At 41.2% G+C, this 18340-nt stretch overlaps 1 protein-coding gene across 1 annotated transcript in view; it reads right to left on the reverse strand.

Moving 5' to 3' along the window:
* LOC111233076 (smoothelin-like protein 2) overlaps positions 1–18340 on the reverse strand; it is a 40353-nt gene that overhangs the window by 11115 nt on the left and 10898 nt on the right. The window contains exon 3 of the mRNA XM_022760822.1: positions 17363–17582. Coding sequence (XP_022616543.1) covers positions 17363–17582 — 220 coding nt within the window. The remainder of the gene's footprint in view (positions 1–17362; positions 17583–18340) is intronic.

Consider the following 18340-nt stretch of genomic DNA (forward strand, 5'->3'; position numbering starts at 1 on the left):
TGAAAAAATAAGACCTGACTAAAATGCATGCAGACTTAACAAGGAAAACAAAACAGAGGCTTGTTCAAAACAGTCTATCAAATCAAATTTATTGAATTTTAAAGGGGTGCTCTGAATTCACAAGTTGCAGCTACAGTACATAACTCCTCTTACATCAATAGTTTTGTGTTATGTCAAAAAAAAAATTTCTCTTTTCAGATAGGAAAGTTCCTCAAAAACAAAAAAAAAAGGTCACACTACAAAAAAAAAAGGACAGATGCATCAAATCTGATATATATGTATGAAAAATTAGAATGCTATCAAAAATAATGTGGGGCAGGAAGTGTTAAAGGTTGTGAAGGTGCTGCATTTAAGTCAGTTACACGCCCGTCGCAAAAAAAAGGTGACTATTATGAACAGCAGGTCAACGTTAAAATCCAAATCTCTGAAACATAACATCCACCAAACTTGACAGATGAAAGGTCTAAAACAACAGAGACACAGCAAACATATTCAAGACTACGGTACGTCTATGCTTTAAAGGGTTTCATCCTCATATGATGCATAGAAAAACAACATTATGGGATTTGCTCGATAATCGGAAAATATAGATTAAAATGCTACAAAATGTGAAATACGACAACATATTAATGTAAAAGGCTTTAATTTCAACAGAATTAAATGACACTTTATTCTCTTTCTAGCAGTAAATGCATAGCAATCTGTTTTAAATATTTTTCCCCCAGTTAAAGTATGAACAATAAGATTTTTAAAAACAAACAATGAGACTTTTCTCCATCATTGCCGTGAACACCAAAATGACTGAAAGTGTAGTTTTCCTCAAAGACATGATGATGATGATGATGTTGATGATGATGATGATGGTGACGATGACGACGACAATAAACGCGATAAATACAGCCACAACCTGTAAACACTGCCTGCCAGCTTAGCTCTTTCATACTGAGATTTGCGGGTATCACAAATAGATTTTTCACAAGGCACTGGAAACCAAATTTGGTTCACTGTCCACAGATCAAAATCAGTGCCAGCAACACAGTTTCTGCAGCGCTTCAGTCGAGTTTACGTGCATTTCATCAGTCTAATGCCGCGTTCGCGTCACGTCAGAAGAAAACCTGACAACAGTTTAAGTGTCATTTTGGTTCCAGAGGCTGTAATCACGCTGATATCATGTCGTCTGATCCCGGTGTAAGATGCTTTCCATCCAACATGACATGAACACGGCATTAGACCGCAATTCCTTTTCACCGTTCTATCTCTATGCCCAGAGACGAAGGACCAACCCTGCAGGGATATGTGACGATTCAAAGCAGCAAAATTATACAATAAGTGTCACGTGACAGAAGAGACCCCCCCCCACCACCACCCCACCCCAACACACTGTTATCATCACCATTCACATCTCAACAATCCAGTTACTCCCAAACATGACAGAAATGTGCGTTACTGTCGTACTGCTCAGCGTACTGGTTTGTTATTTGTGGATGTAAAAATGACAAAACATGTGCCTTTGTCAGCTTGCCCTGTAAATGATGGGAAAATAGACACCAAAATTAGCCACTGCAGTTTCCATGGTTATTGATAATTGTGCTATTTGCAGCACCTCTTAAAGATGTACACCATCTCCCCTCAGATGAGATGGAGCCAAGTCTCATGCATTTTTAGACAAAAAATGTAATACAAGTAGTGTTTTGTACCAAAATGGAGATTTACATTTTCACACTGCAGCATTATTGGCTACAACAACAAGCCACACTCTGCCCTGCAACATTTATACAGCGTCTTCTCAAAGAAAGTTTCTGCAATCTGCTTTTCTGCCAAGGTGTTGGCATCGAACGTCTCCCATCTGCCCTTCACACAGGAGAGCTGTCAAAACCTAAAAATGGGAGCTGAACTTAATGAAAGCTAACAAACTACTCTCTTTTTTTCTTTCTTTTTTTTTAATGCTAAAATTTTACCAGCTGATGCCCATTTAGCTTAGAATATGAACATAAAACCACAGTTATTTTAACACTACTGGTCTCAATGTTGTGTAGGCCCATGCTAACATGTTAGCATGGGGCTTACCATCACTTTAACATAGTGTGTGATAAGGTGCTGGCTTTAAACCACCACTCACACATATATTAAATGTTAGCTTGGTGCTTGCTGTCACTGAAAAGTTTAAGAATTAGCATGTAGTCTATATGCACTCTCTAGCACTATGTGCCAAGGTGTTAGCATGGAGTGAACTCTCAGTCAAAACAATGTTAGCAAGAGGCAGACTATTGCTCAACATAGTGTAGGCACATGCTAAACAGCGTTAGCGTGGTGCAACAGAGCTAGTGTTGTGCTCGGGTTAATTGTGGTGTCCATGTTCTCATTCAACAGGTGGCACACGATTAAATTAGATCCTTCATACAAAGCTAAGGAACAGGAATCATATGTAAAATAAAATCATTATGTAGATTCAGTAAAATGTCACTACCCCATACAGTATGTTTAAATGCAGTGTATGTATAGGTTGCACGTTAGTGTAGAATGGACTAAACCCCTGATTAGTGTGTGTTTGCTCCAATACGTGCTCAGAGGAAACATCCATCACAACCCCACCGTGTTGGTCGCTCTCCGGGATCCAAACAAAAGAGGATAAGACTGGAGGGTAGTTGTGTTTGTAAGCGAGAAGCGGGTCACTTAGCTATTAAGACAAATCATCTACAGCATGTCTAAACTACTGAAAATCAAATGGATCTCTCGTCATATATCACTATAGTCACTATGATCAACTAAAGTGCCTGACAGTCTTTGGTTTACCAACTCTCGGGAGTTGAAGTATCACAAGCCGTGTCAGAAAGCATAAATAGAAGAAAAATCTATAAGGAAAAATAATCTTAAAAAAAGAAAAGAAAAAAAAACACATAATAAAGAATCAGCATATCATTCTAGATGTGATCATCTTTAGTCTGTCTCACAGTTCATCATCTTACAATAAACCTCTATACACACATATGTCAACAACTTTATCAAACTTCATCAAACCCTGAGCAAAGAGGTGGAACTTAAGACTTTCTATATTAAGAATCTATTGAGTGACAAAGACTATACCTGTTAAGATATGTGTACTCTGCGTGCCATGAAGCGTTTATGATTCGTTCGATCCTCCGATTTTAGGATCAGACGCTGTTTATGTGCAACGTAATTTTATGTGGCAGTGGCTCGTGATCCAGCAGCTTTGAAACTTACAAGGACTAAACACCGTCGTCAGGTCAATGGAGAAAACCTTCGGTTAATCTCCCATTAATTTATTCGATATCATTTTTTTTTTCTTTTTGCCAGTCAACATCAGTCAATTTGAGAATAATTTTCCAGATATAGAAATATTATTTTAATTTTGCACATATCCTTAAAAACATGCAAGTGAGGATTAAAGTTTGTTTGAAAAGAAAGCATAAACTTCTTAAATAAAATAATTTTGATGATAAAAAAAAAAGGGAAAATGTTATTGAAAAAGAGTGAAATGTCATATTTTCTATATAAATTCCATGATTTCAAAGCTATGCCTGGGGACTGCTATTAAAATATTAAAAAGGTCCAGCTCACTGAACTTCAGATTTCATTCTCCATAACTGTAAAATGGACCTGTCAAAATAAGAGTCCATGAGTTTAAACTGACCTTTTGAAAGCCAAAAAAAAAAGAAAGAAAGAAATTCTAGTTAAAGTCAAGAGGGGGTATTTTCTGTCATGACAGGCTGCTACACCTCAAAAGGTTTTGTGTCATAAAAAGGCTTTTCCACCCAAGATAAAACAAGAAGGAAATTCTGTGGGAAACAGTAAAATAATACTAGTTTAAATAATCCTAAATATCAGCCACGAGTCTATTTAGTACCACACCGGTCGGCCTGAAAATAAAGCCGTAAATGTCATTTTTTTTTTACAGAGTATTTAGTATTTGGTGGAGGATGAGGTCATGGCAGGTGAAAACAGAGATGTATGTATCTGAAGGCAGCAGACTGAATGAGAGACATGCACCGTTTTAATAGATAATGCCCACCTAGCCCTACTAATCCCAACTGGCCCTGCCTGTGAACTGCTGAGTGGACAAGCAGATAATCCTGACGACAGATGGCAGCAGAGCGGAGGGAGGGCTCACTCCTCTCTGCCATCGCTCTCAGCAACTTTTCTATGACTGCAGAGCACATCAGCCAAAAGAGTGGGGCGAGTTAAAACGAGGATGGATGGATGGATGGATGGAAGGAGAGAGGATGGAGGCAGGAGGCAGGTGGTAAGAAGGCGATAGTTGACATACAATAAAAAGCAATGAGCTGCAGCTTTTAATTTTAAATGGTTGATTTAAGTGACAGCCACTGGTTTCGACTGCAGTTAAAGCGTTGACTTTTCAAGTGGATGTAAAAAAAGAAAAAAAAAAAAAACAGAGAGAAAGTGCTGAAAGCAGAACAAAGAGCCTGGGATGTTTCCAGTAACAGTGGCCTAGTCAATCACGGACAAAAGAGGCCTGCACTCTCCTGGGCTCCAGCCAAAGCAGACAAACAAGCCCATCATTCAGCAGCTCGTCTCTCCTTACTCCCTCATCCTCATGCTGTTGGTCAGCAAACAGACTGTCTGTCTGCTAACAAGAGGACTCATCACCTTTTCCCGTTCACTGCTGTTCCCACAAGATGTGGCAGCCAAGGAGTGCAGAAATTAACAACAAGACCCCCCCCCACACAGGGCAAGGTAACACTACAGAACCCACAATGCAACAGAGGCTCACTGGTCCTCTCAGCAGTCTTGATGCTTTGAAGTTTAAACTTTTGACTTTGAGACTTTAATTTGAGACTCAAAAGATCCCTGGAGTTCTGGGGCTGTCACTTTTTATTAGAAATTCAAACTATCATTTCAACATGGGGGAAAAAAAAACATAAATATTTGGTCTGTAATGATCTGTCACAATCCTTAAATCACAGGATACAAGGCAAAGACAACAGGCCGTGTCACTTTGACCTCATCAGTCATTGTTTTCTCAGTTAAACCCTATGAAAGAATCAACACATGCTGAAGTCGAATTCTTAAGCAATAAAAACACATCCTCACTCAGTTCAGCGCACTCAGGGGATTCGCTTCTACAAGCCTTACTTGGTCTGGTATGACCAGTATCTCACAGTGGCTAATGTTAGCTGCTGACTACTACTGTGACACCATGTTTTAGCATTCACAGTGATCCCACTATTATCCTTTGACTCACACTGACTGAAGTGACACAAGGAAGGAAGAAACCAGCCATTTATGACACAAAACCATCTGAAAGTAGAGTGTGGAAACATTTTGGGGTTTGAAAGCAAAAGACACAAAAAAAATCATTTATAAAGATGCAACTGCGATAACATTACCACAACTACAAACATCCGTTAGCTTGTTAGCCACGTCAGTTCTACAGTGTAGTTTCGGATTAGGCTCGGAGGGGTTGCATTCAAAAGATTTTCATGTTAGCTGTGTTTAAACTTGTTTTGTTTTGTTTAGAAAGCGAGAGCCCAATCAAGTCAGCATCCAAACAGCAAAACTCCTGTGAAGGCGTCGGCGTACCCTACGAAAACTGTTAACCATTATAAATACACACTTCCTTTTTTCAGCATCATATGAACTTGAATTAATCAACGTGCAAGGTGAGGTAAATTTGAAAGACAAGCAAAACAAAAAGAAATTTCAGTGTGGAGTCCCAGTAGAAATGTGTAGTGAAAATAAATGTACGGTCCCAAAGAATTAAAATAAAATACCAAGGCGTGGATCAATTAGATATGGCTTGACATTAGTGTTTTATAGATGCACTGCAGCCTCTTTTGCATAGATTGAATTGGCTGGACATTAAAAAAAAAAAAGGCCTTTAATGCATTTGCAATCAGATAGTTCAGTATAAAGCTTGAATGACCAAGAATATTATCCAAGGAGTTAAATTAACTCTAGGGTGTAGATGGTGTATGAAACAAACCCTGCAGATTTCTTTTGAAAATAATATGTTCTAGTTATTATTTGATATGTGAAGTGGATGCCTTTAAGATAAATGTCTTTATGCAACTGTGGATCCAACAAAAAAAAAGAAAAAAAAGAAAAAAGCTTTGCATGATAAAAATGATCCTCTCAGGTTTAGTTGTGATATCTGGATATAGGTTTAAGTTTTAAAACTTTTTTTTTTTCTTTTTTTTTTTTTTAAAGATGAAATTAAAATATGGTGTAAATGTCTAAAAACATGAAGTATATACAGCCCTGTGTGAAGTGCTCAAAGCAACACCTGATACACAAGTGCATATAAATCTCTGGAGCCTCAGGGAAACTAAACAGTTACTGGATGACATCTTTTGATTATGTTACAGATCGGTGTCAGGAACAATCACTCCTGAGACCCTCGGCCTCTGTGGCTAATTGCTCAGACATTTCCATCCTCTGTATTAGTTTGCCCTGATGAGCCACTGCTCACCTTATTGCTCTAACCTTGGCCCTGAGTTCGTCCCACATTAGGCATTACCACGTCCCCATCACCCCCACCCCACCCCTCTGTGGTCTGACTGACTTTTCACAGGAGAAAACAAATCTTCAACAGCCGTTGACATTTGACCGGAAGCGACCGTCAAAGACTCTGTCGTCCCAAGATGCCCTGCGTCAGCTCTGGCTGTCAGCCTGGCAGCGTTTCTATGGCAGCTGCAACGCTCCAGTGTCATCTGAACAAAGACTGAGGACTCACACACTGAATCTCTCAGTAGCAAGAAACCTAAATTACCCTCTGCTCTGCAGAAGAGAAACCCTCACAGATACACACACAATACAGATTAACACAGCAGAAACTCACAATCTGAACTTCACCAATCTGTGTACTCGGGTGTAGGTGAGTCATTATACACAATATTTTCTAACAAAGGGCCATATCTTATCCCATCCCTGTGTTTTTCTCAAGGTGATTCCTTTGAGGTCTTGACAGACTTCGCAGTATCCAGCACGGACGTGTTTTATACATGTAATGCACGTCCCGAAAAAATGACTTAAATTCATGAAAATGAAGAATGGTTCCCTCAGCAAAGACAACCTTTTGATGATGCCACCATTCTCCAGCTCCAACATCGGAGCAATGTGAATTCCCGAAAACCTTGAGTGAACATGGGTGCAGCGTTAATTTATAGGGGACAAACACTATGCATACAGAGCTAGCTCACGGTTGAGGGGGATGGCTACTGGAAACAACCAGGACCATAAATCTGTGCTGGATGTGACAGTGAGGAATGTGGGATTGTTGCTGCAGGGTTGCATGCTGTATGAGAAACTACAAGCAAAAATGAACAGGACTGGAAAGTCTGAACCTTAATATTATGTCACATTAATGGGTAGCTGTTATTTCTCACATGAGGATGAGGTGACATGTATTCCTCACATTTTTTCATCCTGCTAATACTGCCTGAATTTGCACCCACCGCGATTCCTAATCCTTCTTGTGAGTCTGATTAGTGAATGGATGAGAGAGGAAACGCAGCTATCTGAAACATTACAGAAAAACCATAAAAATAAATACAACCTGTTGCAACAGCCACTCACTCACGCTCTCACACACACACACACACACACACATACACGCACTGTAACAGACCTTCCAAATCAGCAGAGGCTGTAAACACAGTAGGAGTAAGAGATAAGATACTGTCTGTCCTTGGAAGCTCCTCTTCAGTTTCTGGTGCTTTTACTCCACCTTGTACTCTCGGTGAAGCAAACTTTTCTTCGGTGCTGAAAATGTAGACGGACGCAGGGTAGCACTTCAACAAGATCCAGGCTAGAGCCAAATCCAAAAAAACACCCAAATCTTCAAACTTCAGTAGTAGAATTAGATCGGTGGAGAGGTCCACGTAGGCAGCAGATTCGAAACAGAGGAATTAAAGTGTGCGGAAAATGCCCAGGAGCTGTGGGACGAGAGCAGGCAGTCCTGGTGTACTACAGTACAATGGTGGGGTTTGAAATGTGTTAAGTCAAACTAGTGCCTTTGCAGAAGTAGTTGCGTTAGTAGCTGAGTGTGCGGCTTGAGCGAGCAATCGTGAACTGGATATCAATCGTCCTTCGAATTGTCAGTGACGGCGGCCACAGGAGACGCGTCAGGGCTGCGGCTACGCTTGTACAGGCGGTAGCCCTTTCGGCAGAGCAGGACGAACCAGTAGACCTGCGGCGCCAGGATGCACGAGTTGCCCAGGTTGGCGGACAGCGGCAGGTGGAAGGGCACGCTGTAGAGCGGGATGCCGTAGTGGCGGCCGTACATCCAGTACATGTAGGGGAAGAGGGCGATGCGGCACATAAAGAAGGTGAACAGTACCATACCACCATTGGCCTTGTGCAGCCAGCAGTCCTGGAGGCTGAGCTGGTGGAGGAGAAAAGAATAAGAGGGAGGGATGGAGAGAGGACGAAGGGATGAAGAGAAGTAGCGCTGAAAGACACAGTGAAAAACAAAATACATTTTCTATGTTCTAATCCCGTTTCATTCCTTTTTGAGTATTTCATCACTTCCTGTGAAATGTTATTATATCATTTGTTATTATATGATGTGGGGTGACTAGCTGACTCTGCCCATCATATGAAACCGGTTTTGGTTTCTTCATGGGTCAGAGGTGTGTGTGTGTGTGTGTGTGTGTGTGTGTGTGTGTGTGTGTGTGTGTGTGTGTGTGTGTGTGTGTGTGTATATATATATCTTAGTCAGCAAAAAAGAGCGCGACTGTGCTCTAAGGCTGAAATTCTACTACACGCGTACAGTATATTCACTAAGCCCCCCCCCCCATCACCACTTTGAGTGATCCAATCAAATCTGTTGGATTTGATTTAAAATCCATTGCCTACATATTCCATTACACTCAGAAATAAAATCACATTATAGACGGCAAAGACATCCTAACTGTGACTTTAAGCTGTAACCATAAAACCCACACCAGAAAGGTCCAGAGACCCTCTGAGGTCCTCGGGTAGATTCATGAATGTTTTGATTTAAAATTTGCTGTTAAAAACTACAAGTCAAAGATTAGGATTGGCCTCCTTAGCTTGCCCTACTGGCGTCCACCATGAGTGATAAATCAGCCACACACGTGACAGTCTGTTGGTCACTTGGTTCGTGGTGAAATACTTCCGCCCATGAAACCTGGTACAAACACTTGTGATGCCCAGAGGATGAAAACTAATGACTTCCCATCCATCACCACCACCACCAGGGTCAGATTCCCACTTGTCTAAGACTTCAGTTAAATGAAAAGATCCTTTTCTAACACTAATGACTGGCTTTACTTTGAGCTTCATGATTACATAGCATGCAAACGTGCTACAGACCCAGTCACACCAGCACTTTTAAACATTTCTTGTGTCTAGTTCCAAATTTGCATCATTGATCAGCGGCAAGGTGTCTTGACAAAGCCGACCTTTAAGGGAACAAATAGTCACAAACAGGTGCAGATTAATTTCTCCGTGTGATGGGACTTTAATGTTAGCATGTGTACTGAACACACTCAGCACTACATGCTAACCTGCGCATGCTAAGATGCTAAAAGGTACGTACACGTTTGTTAGCTAAACCTGAGCCCAACTACAGCCAGATGATTGTATGATTGTGTTCATATTTACTACATTCATTACATTGTAATGAAAAGTAAATCTACATTCAGGCTTCAAATGTTGGTATCTCTTCACCATTCATTAGAAAAGGTCTTCTCCTCCTCTCTGATGTGAAAGACTGGGAGGACCCTGGTCTATGCAGCAGAGATCAATAGGAATCAACACTGCTGTTGAGAGCAGTGAAAATGCCTGGCAGAGTCTCTGTTAGTGCTGATCGAGTCCAAAGGAGGGCAGCGTTTTTTTTTTCTTTTTTCTTTTACAGACAGGGAGGAGCAGTGGAGCTTTGCTTTGCTCTTTTTCTCTGCTGACACCAGATGTCAGCAAAGACCTGAAAGCCCACGGTCCACTGATTTCACAGCAAGGCCTCTATTCTTAGACGACTGCTTTGCTAAGACACAGACACACTACCTTTGACTATACAACACATATGTGCTTGTCTAAGTATAAAGACGTGATGCCCACTGTATGGATGGAACTAATGATGGCACTAATTCCGGTGGATGGGTTAAGAGCCGGGGAGAGTGAACAGTGCTTCTTAGCTCAACGCTTCCGACTGATGGGTTTTTTTTTTTGTTTTTTTTCTGGGGTGAGCCATGCACCTTAATTATTGATAGTACAGTGACAAGCTACATCCCAAATGAAATGCAGATACTCAGGTTTTTGATGATGCAAGGCTCTGCTTATCACCTGGGCACAAAGTGCAAAGATGAATGTATTTCTTTTAGTGCCCAGTCAGAGAGTTATAACACTTATATATATATATATACACATACATACAATATACGTGTGAAATATACACACAACAGTATCTCGGGCAGCCTTTTTTGTATTTAAAAAATGTAGCTACAAAGCTGAGGCCTTTATTTATACCATGAATGGTGCTGATTAGGTATCTGCACATATAGTTCAACCCATTCAGTTACGAAATATGTAGTAGTCGTAGTAGAGTGATAGATAAATAAATTAAAAGCCACTCATGCAGTCATTTTGCATACTTCCCCTATGTGGTATATTTTGCACACGTTTCTCTACTTATGTCACTTTATCTGTAGTGTTTGGTTTTCCAGTTAATCTTTCCATTTCCTTTGCAACAGCATATACTGTGGTGGTGGTGTTGGTTTCTCTATTGCTTAAATAACAACGCTGCCGGCTTGCACAGAAAGAAAAGTCAGTCTAACTCTTCCTCCACTGTGCTATACTGTGAACAAATTATAATTCAAAAACACTTCAGGTTCAGTCTGACGCCGTCTTGTTAACAGATGTTGCACAGGAGCAGGTGTCATCATGGAGCACTGGAACCAATGCTGTACCAGAGCAACATGAATGATTCTGGTGCCTTCGTTATCACTCAGCAGCTAAACTGACTGCTCACTAAGCTCCCCCCTTAGTTACTGTTGCTACACTTGTCAAGCTTTCCATTCTCACACAGCAACATATGCAGTTTACAATTATATAATGGCGACCTGTAATCCGTTAAACAATGGTTCTAACCTGCAACTGTTAATTTTGTCGTCTCAAATGGAATCAGCTGTAGCTAGCTCGCTAATCAAGCTAATGCTAGCTTCATGAGTTGAATGAAAATGATGTCCCCGGCTGAATGGTACTAAATTTGCACTTGATGGCTACATACATGATACCGAGGCTGACGTGAACAGATGCAGAAGACATGCATATAAAGAAACATCTTTGTTCTGTGTAGAACTTATCTAGTCCTAGTATTTAAAGTATGATAAGGAATGTACGCAAGATCAGACTACAGCTGGACAAGCAAGGTGTAATCTTCCCCAAATAAAGCAGGACAGAGCCGCAAGCATTGGCATACATGACGATACAGTGGTGTAGTAGTTTGCAGCTTCTGTTAGGGCCCGACAAACACATGATTTTTGGACAGGCTAAACACTTTCCTCGAACTGGTCGACATGTAGAGACATTCAAAGCTCAGCAGGCCTACTCTGCCTGGTTACGGTTGCTAAGCTGTGATTGGAAACTCACTGCTCGTTTGGTAAATGATTGACCAAATTGGCTGTGAGGTAGCCGACCTGTCTGAGAAAGTAATGATGGCCTTATTATATTTCTATTTTCGTTCCAATTTTAGTAATTTTCCTCTACACAGTCTCAAAACCCCGAGCTTTGAAGATTTTAAAACACAATACATGACACGCACATGTGTGTGTGCTGTCTCACCTGAATAAGTATCTTCCCCAGGGAGACAAAGGGAGTGCTGAGCTCTGTTAGAAACAAGCAGCCGATGAAGAAATCCCCCTGGTCCTTTCTGAAGAACTGAGGAACAGACAAACAGAGCACACACACACACACAGGGTGAGCAAACAAACATAAGCATGGAAACAAACACAGCTGACATTCAAGGACAGCGTCTGGAAAAGTCTGGACCTGGAACCGTAAGAGAGGCTTCGAAAGACATGGAGCAACGTCAGGTTTTTTTTAAAAGGCTGCTTCTGATTAGGCCGATTTATTATATAAAAGGTTTATCTTCGTATTACATTTAAATCAAGTTGAGCGGCTGCTATATGCTTCACATGGCCGTTTGTGAGGCCAATTTGAGATAACAAAAAATAACCTGAATTAAAGTTTTCGTTCAATAGTGTTTTGTGTAATATTTGTTTTGGAGAGGATGCCAGTGTTGATCTGTTGTGACAGAATGTGGACGACCTCTCTTCAGTAATCAATCATCAGCAGCACTTTACAAGTTTGTTGCACCTGACAGATGTGACTGAAACAAAGCTAAAGCCAATGCTTTTTGTTTTTACTGATGATGGCTCTGGTCGTCTCAACTGCTGCTGCATGCTGCTGTTAGCGTGGGTATAGGTCTGGTACAAAAGCAGGTATTAGTGTGACATTCCTAAAGCACAGGGAAAAACAAGGGTTGTGTGAAAGCCAGGACGGTGGATGGGCACAAACACAATTGTTTGACTGCAAATGGAGACCAGGATTCTCCTCCCATCTCCAACCAATCCAGGAGCTGGATGCTCCTACACAGCCCACAATGGCCGTGGCTTTGGAAGACCTGAAACCCAGACTGACCCTGCTCCTCCTCCCAAAATGTCTCCACAGAGACCAAAACTGACTGTGCATTAAGGCTCCTCTGAGCAAATGTATACCCAGGAAGTTTACAAGTGTTTTATTTACCAGTGAGTGACAACCACAAAAACACAAACACCTCGTAAACCTGATGTGGTCGCGTGATATTTCCCAACTTTATGAGTTTATGAGGATTTGAACACAACAAACAAATGACTGGCGTATTGAAAGCTACAAAGGAAACCTCAGCTTTGTCCTCAGAATTGGGACAAAAGAATGCCGCATTAGGGAAATCCTTTGTTAGTGTCTGTTCTGATTATCTGGTCTGGAAATGCGGATTTTGGAGTATGATGGCAATCTTGCTTGATCGACACCAATCCCAGCGATTTGGCTGAGAACACGGTTGTTTAACTTTAAAACACATCTCTTTGTATGTCTCTACTTTTAAATGAAATATCCTCAAGAGCCAACTGAGGTTTGGTAATCTCTTTAGTAACATGAAAGAACTGTCCTCGACTTTAGCGGTTGTGGACACCAACCACACGTCCACATACAGCGACGTATTGAGCATGTTTCATTTGCAAATTAGACTCAGGTGGATAAAATTTAAGACCGACACCCAGGGGCTGTTGATTAAAATACTTCATCTGATACTTGTAGGATAATCTATGTTTTTTTGTTAAATGCCACAACCACAAATGGCGGACGTCTCACTTCTACCACAACTTCAAGATGGTAAAAAAAAAAAAAAGGCAGGGAGCGTTGGGCTGGGGTGGAGGAGGGAGTGATGTCCTGTACATAAGTAATGAATGAAGCTTTCAAATATTGACCAGTGGCACAGCGCTGTGTGGTTAGAGAGGCCATCCTAGAATAGGTGAGTCAGTCTAGATGGATAAAGAGACTCCAAATAAAAAGACAAGCACTGTCTGGTAGCCTAGCTTGCTGCGTGCTGATGATGAATAAAGCATGAGCGGCTTCAGACGTGGCTTTGCCATCTGCCCATGAAAGAATGACTGAGACCACAGAGGGGAACATTACACCACGCCAAACAAACTACCTGGCAACCTCACCCCGCCCCCACCCGCTACATGTGTTTGTTTGTGTGTGTGTGTGTGTGTGTGTGTGTGTGTGTGTGTGTGTGTGTGTGTGTGTTACCTTTATACTACTTTATCTATATGGTGTTTGAGATGCTGTACGAGACATAATTTAAAACTTTACCCCACTTATACCTATCTCCACAGATTTCAACCTAAGTCCTTTAACTGCCATGTGAGATATGTCTGATATGAGAAGTCAAATCATTTACCTTTGTTGTGAGCTGCAACACTATTCTCATGCAAACCTCCAATTTTCCTGCAGCCACTGGGAACAATAGATGTATTTGTGGTTGCTTGTGTCGGATGTTAAGCATCTGTCGAAGGATTTATTTGAATTTTATACAACAAACAGAAGCACACGTGCAAATGAGATGAATTTACAACAAGAATCATGGTTAGCCACTGGCTTTAAGGTTGACATGAACATAAAAACACAACACTGTCCACGTGTAAACCACACCTGGCACCGTCATTAAAAACCTAAGCAGAGAGCTAAAATATAATGAGCAGGTGGGGATAGCAAACTAATTAATAGGTCCGGACGTGCTTCTCGCCAGCCACAAACCAGTTTCTCCGCCAACTCCCTCCGCTGTATCCTGGAGTATTCCCAGTTCAGATGTGACACGCAATCCCTCAGGTGTTCTCGAGTTGTCCCCTTGGCTGCACTTGCCCACAACATCAACACAAGGCCGCCACCAGATCGCACCTTGAATCTGCGAAACCTGGTGAAGGACGCACTTTGAGGCTACAGTGGTGTTTGTTTGATCCTATGGATGCACGATTCGACCGTTTCTCTCCAGGATATCTGTCAATGCAGAGGATCATATCTGATACCAGTGCTCTCTTTTTCCCAATTTAATATGTAAAAATTGAGCCGGCGGCCCGAAATGACTAAACGATTCGAACTTGCAGCAGACAGTGAATTTTATAATGACACTGACAAAAAAAAAAAAAACAGCTATGTTTTGTGGACCAGTCACATCTGGTCAGTCACAGTGACTAAGCAATGATCTGCTTAATAAGGTCAGTGTCAGACTCATTTGCCAACTTGCAGTATTATTGTCATCAACCTATCTTTTTATGCTGATACAACAAAAGGCCTTTCTACAGCAGACTTTTCACAGCAGGAGAGGTGCGGTTTAGGTGAGCCAGTGACTGTATCTGGACCCTTAAACTGGCACATCCAAATAGAATCGATTAATTTTATTAATTACAGCTGTGCTTATCCAACTATGACATGCCCGAATATCTACTGCGAACAAAGCCAGCGGGTTAACAGTAATCAACTAATCGACATCATCTACACCTAAAGGTTGGGTCTCTCCCTCCTCCTGCATGTCACTGTCCTATAACAGCTTGCCAGATGAGTCTACCGGCTCATGTATTACCCTGGCAAGCCAGAGTGGCATAAAGCTGATGAGTGAGGGAACAAGAGGAGAAACAGAGGGAGGGGTGGTGAGTTTAGAGAAAAGACAGGATGACTGCAGCTGGAGCTGAATAATGTAGGGTAATGTGATCTCATATTGCCACTGCAAACAAAAGGGCCGGGTTTCCACTGCACCTGGCCTCCTAACCTGGGATACTACTTGGAAAGGAGATGCTATGTTACAAAGTTCTGTAAACCATATAAAAACTGTAATCACCAGGTTGAAGCAAGCTCCCGGATAACCTCGTTCTAGTTCGTGATAAAATATATATAGGACATCATAGTAAGTCATTAATCAGAACATGGAGCCCTTCTACAAAACTTCCTCGCATGCTTTTACAGGAATTCACTTTACTGCTCAAAGTGTGTGACGGTGAACTCGGGTTTAACAGGTCAGTAGGCTTCCAATTTGCAGGTCATACCTGCATTTTAAAGTCATTGCAGTCCACAGTGCAACTCTTATTTTGTTGCCTGCTTCCTCCACTTAACAACTAACTGCATTTTCATCCATGCAAATCTTTTTTTTTTTTTTTTTCCCTGGGCTTTGATGCTTTCATGTTCGTCGAGAGCTTCTTGACATTCGACTGGCACTTGGCAACCTCCACCCTTCATTCTCCTTTCCTGTCCATTCTTACCGCTTTAGACCCTTTACAACACTCACAATACAAGGACACAAAAGAAAACAATAAAGAATAATTTGTTGCTATTTGTTCAAAGAAAGTAATCGATAGCTTAATGTTCTCTTTCCTTTCCTGCCATTTATTCCTCTGAGGTCTTGAACACTTGTTATTCCTTTGAGCTGAGGGAGTTGGACTCAAACATTTCCTCCCATGGACCACAAAGTAATTCAGTGAAGTGGTCTTGGTTAGAGATTGACCAAGGGTTCAGTTCAGGAGGGTGGGGCACTTCACTGCCACCTTTATTGTGCCCTAAGATGTTAGTAATCCACAAATGTAACTTCTATTCAGTGACAAGGATTTTTCAGTACAGTGACGATTTTATAGCGTAAAATCTATGAGCTATAAGCAGCTTTAAACCACGTGTACTCACTGTTGTTGAGATGGCGTGGTTGTGTATAGAAACCCTGAGGTAATGTATACACATAATACTGCAGTGAGACGATAGAAGTTTTGAGGACCGGGTGGAAAAACATGCTTATGCACTTCATTTTATGTATATTCGACGTTGCTTCAAACCACTTTCCAAAGCGTAACATTCATTTAATTCTGACGTATTGCATTTCCCAGAGACATGAAAATTACTTGGTAGATAATCCATGACAATGAGCGCAGTGTCTATTTGTTGCCACTTAAATAATCATTAGGAGATAATGCAGTTTAAAGCAAGGATTGATTTGAAAACAGTGGACTACATTATAGCACACATTAACAATGCATTACTGGCAGTGGACAGTATTCAAAGAACACATGACATCGACGTCCAACTCTCTTTAGGTTGATTTTTTTGTGCCGTACTGAAATAAACACAAACCAATGGCTGCTTGAAAGACACGTTCAGATATGATAAAAATCACCACAGTGTCCTTTGAATATTGGTCAGGAGTAACGTAATGTATAATGTGAATAGCACTTGTATGTTCCTTTTAGCTCACACATGCACCCCTAAATTCAATACGTCTATAAAATATTGGAAAATAGTGAATGATGCCAATTACAATTTCCCCAAACCAAAAGCTAACATTACACTTCCTTGTTTGGTGCAACCAAGAGTCCAAAACCCAAATATATTTAGTTCGCCGTTATAGCAAACAAGAAAAATTTCTTCTGAGATGCTGGTTGATCGAGCCACTGATCAATCAACTTATCATTTCAGATCTAAAATTATAAGTAAATGTTTCGCTTACTATTAACACAGTAGGCTAGTATCTGTTGTTTTTTGAAATGTACACCAATACAGTCTGAGCCCCAGCTATTAATATAACCCATAACCCCTTAAATAACTCTCATTCACAAAAATAGTGAACTGGTGTCACTGAACCACCCCATGAGATCCATGACAGTTGTAGTAAACAGCCAGTAATCCCACGTTGCAGATGAAGATTGTGACCTGTGAACCTATTGGTTTTAGCTGCAGCAATGCGTGAGAGAGTGATTCCTGCCAGCAGCCGATTCAGCGAACTAGCGATCCATCACGCTCGGTACTGGCCTGCATTCATTCTGTTTTCACCTCAGTCGTCACTCACCAGTGTAACAGGCAGCAGGATGGTGAGCAGGGCGATGTGGTGCAGCACCAGCAGGAACTCCCTGCGGACGAAGGAGTTGACGGTCCTCAGTGAATGCTGCTTGTAGTCCTCGTGCCCCTTCACTCGGAAGCGGTAGTAGTGGCTGAGGTACATGGCGAAGATGTCGTACGTCATGTAGGGCACGCCATACCAGATGACAAAGTAGGTGGCCAGCCAATGCCTGAAGAAGAAAAAAAACAGAATACATATAAATACTCTACATCTGCATATTTATGTATTTCATACAAAGTAAGCAGGATAAATGTGTGAAGCTTACTCCGACAAACACATTTATTTAAATGAAAACCAGAGATTGCACAAACATAACGGCCCTATAATGAAGATGATGCCAGAGATGATAATGTAAATCCATGCTAGTGGCTCTCTGAGGAATGTCAGTATGCTAACATGCAGGTAAAATATTTACTATAGGGACCATCTCAGTTTAGCGTATCATTATGGTTTCTGGTGAAAATGTGTTTCGTCATATTGAATATTTTAATGTTTCCTTTCATACCATTGCAACTAGTTTGTATCAAAACATTTCAACCAGATTGTAAACCTGAATAAATTTGTGGTTTGGAGTCATTGTGCAACATCCTTGCACCTACATGTCATGTGCACATAATTACAATCCTTCTAAGCAAAACAAATCTACCATCTTACAGCCAATGATGAGTTCAGGTTAAATTCTAAATACTACCATTAAGTTTACATTCACTTTGTGCCAGTAGACACATCTGGTAAATAGGTTCAGCAGAAGTAAACACAAACAGACACTCATTCAACCTATATGTCTTCCCTCTCTCACACAAGCTTGCGAGGCCATAAGGCGGGCTTACGTAAGTACAGTGTAATAAAAAGCTTGGATGGCTGCAGCACGCTAATGAGCACCGATTACAGTGATGGTTAATTATGTGGACAGAATGGAGTAAAGCT

The sequence above is a fragment of the Seriola dumerili genome, unplaced genomic scaffold (genome assembly GCF_002260705.1).
Source record: "Seriola dumerili isolate Sdu_G_001 unplaced genomic scaffold, Sdu_1.0 BDQW01000367.1, whole genome shotgun sequence".
NCBI classification, from domain to species: Eukaryota; Metazoa; Chordata; class Actinopteri; order Carangiformes; family Carangidae; genus Seriola; species Seriola dumerili.